The sequence below is a fragment of the Euphorbia lathyris genome, chromosome 6 (genome assembly GCF_963576675.1).
Source record: "Euphorbia lathyris chromosome 6, ddEupLath1.1, whole genome shotgun sequence".
NCBI lineage: Eukaryota > Viridiplantae > Streptophyta > Magnoliopsida > Malpighiales > Euphorbiaceae > Euphorbia > Euphorbia lathyris.
In genome coordinates, this window is record NC_088915.1 from 46,279,444 (window position 1) to 46,287,161 (window position 7,718).

The 7,718-nt window shown below is 35.2% G+C and overlaps 1 protein-coding gene across 1 annotated transcript; it reads left to right on the forward strand.

The window, feature by feature from the left end:
- The first annotated feature begins 2,164 nt into the window (after window positions 1–2,164).
- On the forward strand, window positions 2,165–6,051 carry LOC136232848 (serine/threonine-protein kinase STY13-like). Its single transcript, XM_066022290.1, has 6 exons — window positions 2,165–2,743; window positions 2,958–3,090; window positions 3,190–3,385; window positions 4,994–5,118; window positions 5,225–5,383; window positions 5,473–6,051. The coding sequence occupies exons 1-6, from the start codon at window positions 2,598–2,600 to the stop codon at window positions 5,785–5,787; spliced, it is 1,074 nt and encodes a 357-aa protein (XP_065878362.1). The 5' UTR covers window positions 2,165–2,597; the 3' UTR covers window positions 5,788–6,051.
- Window positions 6,052–7,718: the final 1,667 nt, after the last annotated feature.

The following is a 7,718-nucleotide window of genomic DNA, read 5'->3' on the forward strand; positions in this document are numbered from 1 at the left end:
ACTCTACAGATATGTGATACAGTCCATTTAAAAATGATCCTACAGCTAGATAGGACCCAGTAGAAGAAGACTGTAAGACACAATGATCAATATAAAATTTCACTGTCACATTAGCTTGAGTCAATAACTGACCAACTGACATCAGATTATACTTAAAAGTAGGAATGTAAAAGATATTATGTAGCTTAAAAATCCGTGTAAAAGAGACTATACCAACTGTATCAACCATGACATTATGCCCATTAGGAAGATGCACAAACTTAGGATGAGCTAGCTTAGAGATGAAGGAAAATAAATGCAAACATCCACTCATATATGATGTTGCTCCACTATCCACAATCCAGTCTATATTAATAGTTGAGTCAGGAAACATACCAACTACACCTGCAAGTGGTGTGAAGGCATCTTGTATAGAAGAAGTTTGTTGAGTCTTTAGTGCTTTCAAGATTGCAGAATCAATATATGAAGCAAATTGAGGGGAAACATCTCCTCCAGAGATATCTATAGATGGCTCTAGAGATGCGGCACAGTGAGCTTGATCAGATTTCCCCTTCTTCTTCCCATCCTTTTTGAAGTTTGCATTGTACCAATATGGATAACCAGTGAGTCTAAAATAAGTCTCCTTTGTATGTCCTGTTCGATCACAATGATCACAGTATAAGTCTTCTTTTCGCACAAAATCTTTATTCTAAGAGGTAGAGTTGGATCCCGTGCTAGATCCAGGAGTATAACTGGATCATGTACTAGATCCAGTAGAAGGAAAAGATCTTCGACTAGTTTGTGAATTGGACTGCTTACTGAAATTAGCAATTTCAAGATGTTGAGATGAGCTGACTTCTCTTTGTTTTTCGACTTGCATGATTCTAGAATAAGCCTTGTTGAGATCTGGAAGAGGCTCGAGAAGAAGAATTTGATTCTTTACGTTGTCATATCCATCATTCAATCCAAGAAGAAACTGTAGTAATCTATCGCCCTCTTGTTGAGCCATCATTTTAGAATGTGCTCCACATTTGCATAATGGTGGTGGTCTAAGATGATCAAATTCATTCCAGGTGCGAGATAATTGTGTAAAATAGCTTGAAACTGGTAGATTACATTGACAAAAGGTAGAGAGGTCTTTAGCTAGCTTGTATAATTGTGGTCCATTAGAAGTACCAAATCGCTTCTCAAGCTCATTCCAGAGAGATCGAGAAGTAGTAGGATAGAAGAACGATTATGCAAGCTCCTTACTCATGGAATTAAGAATCCATGACTTCACCGTGCTGTCAGCCTGATCCCAAGCTTCATATTCCTCTGAATCTACATCCGGTTCAAGATCAGTTTGTTGTACAAACGCGATTTTCTTCTTTGCGCGTAACACAAGAAGCATTGCGTGACTCAAAGCAAAATAGTTCTCACCAGTTAATGGTGAACTTACAAGAACAGCTCAAGGTGTGTCATTGTTGTTTAATTGGAAGAGTTTAATGTAGGCGTTGAATCTGACCTAGATCGATTTTGTTCCCCTCTTCTGGGTGATAATGAGCGGAAATCATCATTATCCATGATGAACTGGATCGAGGAGAAGTAATCGGTGAATGAAGAAGCAATCGAGAATGAAGAAGATAATCGGTGATAATCAGATCGATTTCTCAAAGCTCTGATACTATGTGGAAAAAGGAAATATGTATGATAAACTCAAAAGGATTTTGGAGAGAGATAGCAAAATGCTATATCTCAATTTTTCGTATATATCAAATGTCAACACTCAGAAAATAAGGAAAAGAGTAAAATACCCAATCATATTAATATTAAAACAAAAGCTAACATAAATCAAAGAAGAATAACTGAAATTGAAATAAAGAAAAACATAGTTGTTTTCCCAGAAAAAAGAAAAAGAAACATAGGAGTAGAAGTGATCCTTTAACAAACCAAAATGAGAAAGCTTTTGGAAATGGAATGGAATGGAGTTTATTAGATTAGAATTGACAAGTCTCTTCCAATATTAAAACTAAAGTAAAAAACGAAGAAGAAGAAGAAGAAGATAATTGAATTCATTGCTCTATCTTTAATCTTTAATATGTGTTTGTTTGTCTGTGTGTATTATATATATAAAAATATATTATTTTCCATTTCGATTTGTGTAGAAAACAAAATATAATAAAAGCCCACTACTGTTGTCTGACACAGACTTATATCCTGCCGAGGCTTTATCTGCAGATCAGCACTTTCAGAGAGAGAAATCTTTCATCACTTCAAATCTCATTGCTCTTTCTTTCTTCTTCAATCCTCACTTCCCCATAACAACTTTTATCCATTTCTCTTTTTTTTATTCTTCTTCTCTTCTGTTGCTGCTGCCTGCCTTTCTCTCTAACATGTGGGGTTTTATTCTTTGCCTCCTAAACTAAGCCTATTTCTTATCTTTCTGGATCTGCAACCCCCCCCCCCCCCCCCCCCCTGATTTTGGGCCATGTTTATTTCTCCTTCTTTTTCCCTCTCTCCTTTTCAATTTCTTTTACTTCACTCTGCTTTAGTTTAGTTTAGTTGTAACTTGTAATCGTGATATAGAAGCAAACGCCCTTTCTTTTTTCAATTCGATAGATGGTACTTCCTTAGCTGATATGGACTATAAAAAAGAGATGGGATCTAGTAATGGGTTTTATTCTGGAGACTTCAATTTGGATCATAAGTGGCTGATTGATCCTAAGCTTCTCTTTGTTGGTCCCAAGATTGGGGAAGGTGCTCATGCTAAAGTATACGAGGGAAAGTAAGTCTAACTCTTCCCCCTTTTTTCCTGTTGATTTCCGATTCATTTTATAACTGCAACTTCTCAGATTTATAAACTGAATCCAGCTTTCTTTTGCGGGATTTATTGATAAGATTGTTGTTTATATGCCTGCTGGTGAAGTCATTTCAAAGAATCCGGTGTTAACTTAAGATGATGTGATTGAGATTCATCTCATGCTGTCTGTAATTGATAGGTACAAGAATCAAAATGTTGCTATTAAAGTTGTTCATAAAGGAGAAACCCCAGAAGAGATTGCCAAGAGAGAAGCAAGGTTCGCTAGAGAGGTTGCAATGTTATCTAGAGTTCAACACAAAAACCTAGTAAAGGTTGGTTAGCATTTATATGTTCATTTATAAAACAAGATTAAAATGCCATTTCCATATTTAGCATTTCTTTCTGATTGAAGTGATCTTTGTGGTGACCAGTTTATTGGTGCTTGCAATGAACCTGTAATGGTGATTGTGACTGAGCTTCTATTGGGTGGAACATTGCGTAAGTACCTGCTCAACATCCGGCCAAGATGCCTAGAAATGCCTGTGGCAATTGGTTTCGCACTTGACATAGCTCGTGCAATGGAATGTTTACACTCACACGGAATCATTCATCGCGACTTAAAACCTGGTAGAGTATTGAACTTCTTCTTATCTTTTGCTTAACTTACCATTTCAACCACGCCTTTCAATCTTTTAGTTCTTCCTACCTGTTGGACTGAATTTTGTTGAATAGAAAACTTAGGGTATAGTCTCTATAAACAGACTTATTAGACTATGCTTCCTATCATTTTTCCTTTTATAAATTGTATATAAACGCTAATGTTATACTTTTGCCTTTTTACCTTGGTTTAACTGTTGAGAAAGACAAATAATTGAAATTTACATGGTCATTTTGTATGATTTTCTGGTTTAACATGTGTGATCCTGTTATCAACTCTTGGGTTCAGATATTTTTACATTGATACAATCAAGTAAGGTGTGTGTTTCTCTTGCATGAGGTGTGTGTTTTTGCATTGAAAATGTAATTTATCAAAGTTCCAAACAAAACATGAACTTTTAATTCTATCTACTTCTTAGGTGTTTCTGCTATAATCATTCCTTTTCTGAGTACAAGGGAAATATTTATCAATAGATTTTCGGATGAAAGAGCAATTTGGTCAATGAAGTGATCCAAAAAAAGCGAGAAAAAACCAGTTTGGCTCATTCACTCGCTAATCATTATCAAATTGGATGAAAATCACATGGATGGAGTTGGTAATTTTTTCACTTTGAGGAATGAGTTGGGCAGTATGGGTGATGCATGAGCTGACTTGAGATTATGTCCTGCTTCTTCATTTCATGGACCAAAGTGATCTTTAATCAATAGATGTTCTGTTTATTTTATTCTTTTCCTTTTTTTTTTTCAATGATATAAAGAATCTCCATATTATGTTTATTATATAAACATATCTATGGAAATTTTTATTATAGTTGATAAAAAAATATTCAGTTTGCTTATATGTCAATTTCACTTATTTCTAAATAAAGAGCAGGTTGTTTAGAGAAATTTTGACATTGCACATAAAGTTTGTCATACGTCATAGCTATTCTGCATGCTTTATTAGTATTGGAAGGCAGTCCAGCATTATGCAGGACGTCACGTTCCAACGTGTAGTGGAACTTGTTGCAAGTCATAAAAAAATCAATATCAATTGTCCTAACTTTCATTGTATACGTTAGGCTTACATGTCAATTTCGCTCATTTCCAAATAAAGCTCATTTTATGACATTGTCCATGAGGTTTGTCATCATCATAACCGTTGCTATTCTGCATGTCCGCGTAGCGTTGGCAAGGAGTGTAGTATAAGTAGATTTCAAAGCATTCAATAGATTGCTTTCTTACTGTGACATTCTGACTGTTTCCGTCTTTTCTTGAGATCTTCACAGTGCGTCCTTCTACCAACGCGAAATGAACTGATGCCTCAGGGTCTCCAATAAGGGAGATTTATAAAATTGTTCTTAAGATAAAAAGCCAATAACATCTGTCTTGGAAACAATGCTTTTAAATGGATATTAAATCTTTCAGAAAATCTAAGCTTAAACCAAGCAATAGAACATTGAGAATGATTCATATAGGCTGTGTTGATATGATTTTGGGAGGAAGTCACTATTTTTGTGAAGAGTTATCTAAATCCACATTCTTGGCGTAATGGATTGACTTTAAAAGACCCTAATTAGTTTCTTATCCGAATGACAGAGAATTTGATCTTGACTGCCGACCATAAAACAGTTAAACTTGCTGATTTTGGTCTAGCGAGGGAAGAGTCGTTGACAGAGATGATGACTGCTGAAACAGGAACATATCGTTGGATGGCACCAGAGGTGTTATATTTAGATACATTAAAAAGCTTTAGAAATAACATATTTTATTGCTTTAGCACATTTTTATAAACTGGTTATTTATCACCACCTTCTGCTTTGTGGGCAGCTTTACAGCACTGTCACATTAAGGCATGGTGAGAAAAAGCATTACAATCACAAGGTGGATGCTTACAGCTTTGCAATTGTCTTGTGGGAGCTCATTCACAATAAATTACCTTTCGAAGGCATGTCGAATTTACAGGCAGCATATGCAGCCGCTTTTAAGGTGAGCAATGTTTGAAATTATTTCCTAAGCAAGCATTAATTTAAGGGTGTTTATTGGATATCATTATTTAGGATGTTTACATGTTTCAGAATGTGAGACCCAACGCGGATAACCTTCCGGAGGATTTGGCAATGATAGTGACATCATGCTGGCAAGAGGATCCGAATGCTCGCCCGAATTTCAGCCAGATAATACAGATGCTCCTGCGGTATCTTTCCACGGTATCACCGATAGAGCCGGTGATCCCGGCTAGGATATTCAGTTCAGAGAATGCTGTATTGCCACCAGAATCTCCAGGAACGAGTTCTTTAATGGCAGTGAGGGATGAGTCGGGGGAAACGCCAAAGGGCCCGGTTGAAGACAAACCTAGAGGTTTCTTTTTCTGCTTTAACCAGTGTTACTGATAACTTCCAAAAGGCAGAAAAGATGTCTGTGGAGGTATGTAGGCAAAAGTTTAATAAACATTAAAGTAGGAAAAATACAAGTTGATAAGAAAAAGAAAAAGTGAAATGTAGTTACTTACCTGAGGTTTGAATAGGAAGCTAGTATTCTGATGTCTCATCTCATCTGAGATATGTATGAATAATTGTTGTATAATAAGGTCCATCCAAAGGCCTAATTCTCTCCTGTTCATAAATCATCAATCTCAATAAATTCTGCATCATCAACTCAACTCAATTCAATACTATCAATATCATATGCTTTTTCTGTGGATTTTCTACGGAAAACATAATTTAAAACACAGCAACATCCGATTCCTACGGATAACAAATGTAAAATAAAGAATAAATCACCCTACAGATTTTATTGCACTTGTACGAACAATCCCCCAAGTGTTGGAATTCGTTACACTTGAAATTGAAACGGATTAACTCGGTTCATTTCAAAATATTCCCCAATTCAATCTCGATCCTGCTTTTGGGGAATATAACAGCTGCCTTTAGTTTTAAGGCGAGAATATTAGGGTATCTTCAACATTAACAAGCGGACCTCACGGTTCTACCAAAATTTTCTAAAAATGAAAAATAAAAATAGAGGTAGATAGGTCCATTTGTAAAATGTAATGTTTATTGATTAATTAATAAAATTTTTCATTTTATTCATTATCTACATATTCGTGTACTTTAATTATTTTACCCGTTCCTTATCATAAATCCTCGCGTTATATTTCAATTACAAATTGCTTAAAAAACGTCTCGATCAAAATTAATGTAATAATTTTAACTTTTAGCGTTTATGAACCGAACTATACAAGTCTCATAATTTAAAATCAATAATAAGGCAAGATTTATTAATTAATCGAAAGTAATTCCAAATTAATTAATAAACAATATTTAGATCCACTAATAAGCATTAATTCAAATACGGACTAACTCAATTTTTGTCTTTTGAAATAAAACACACTTTTTGAGCAATATTTTTATTAAACCAAATTCACACCTTTTAATCCTAATCATTCACATTCTGAATATAACTTTGACATTTCATAGACATTCATAAAACGATTTTTTTTTAAAAGACGTACTTTTACTTAATAATCGTTTCTGAGTTTAAAATGCAATATTTACGACTTGTCTGAATACAGAATGAAAACGAAAAAACGTTAAAAACTTCTAAACAAAAAAGGGTATCTACACATGGGTCGCTACCTAGGCCTTCTATCTCTTATTTGGCGTAGTAAAAGGTCTGTTTTCAGCTTCCTCTAGGATATATTTCTCATAAGATAAATGGTTGGCATGAGAGGTTGTTACCTCATGCGGGTAAGGAAGTTCTCCTCAAATATTTAGCTCAAGCAATCCATTCATACTACGTGAGTGCTTCGTTCTTCACACTTCTCTTTGTAAGGAGCTTCAATATTGATAACTTTGAAATTAACTTCTCACCAAAGCTCTTCCATGTGAGCTGTCGTTGGGTTCGGCGGGGACACTCTGATGCCAAAATCATTAATAGTTCTAAGAATAATCTCAAAAACACTATAATAAAGAATAAGAAAGCATACCTAATATTCTTTGGGATTGGTGTATTTATATTGAATTCTGTAACCATCTTTGTAGTATATGAACAACGTAGGATTTAGTGCTGTTTAATGTATTTATTGCACATTCTTCATGTTTGTCCATTAATGTCATTAATGAACCATTTAATGACACCGATTGTAGAGGTTCCTAAAAAACAGCTTAGTGGTAACGATGACGTATCAGCCTTAATTGGCGTATCTATTCCCTCTTGGAGTGTCTAGCCTCGACTAGCATATCTGGTCCATGTGGCATATCCAGTCTCAACTGGCGTATGTTTTATCTTCATATTCGTGGTTTTTGCTACGTGGCCATGCTTT

Excerpts from the sequence above, each read along its gene's own strand:
- LOC136232848 (XM_066022290.1), top strand. The coding sequence starts at position 2,598 with ATGGACTATAAAAAAGAGATGGGATCTAGTAATGGGTTTTATTCTGGA. Across the intron at positions 3,386-4,993 it reads TCATCGCGACTTAAAACCTG|AGAATTTGATCTTGACTGCC; the intron begins GTAGAGTATTGA and ends TCCGAATGACAG. Across the intron at positions 5,119-5,224 it reads ATCGTTGGATGGCACCAGAG|CTTTACAGCACTGTCACATT; the intron begins GTGTTATATTTA and ends CTTTGTGGGCAG.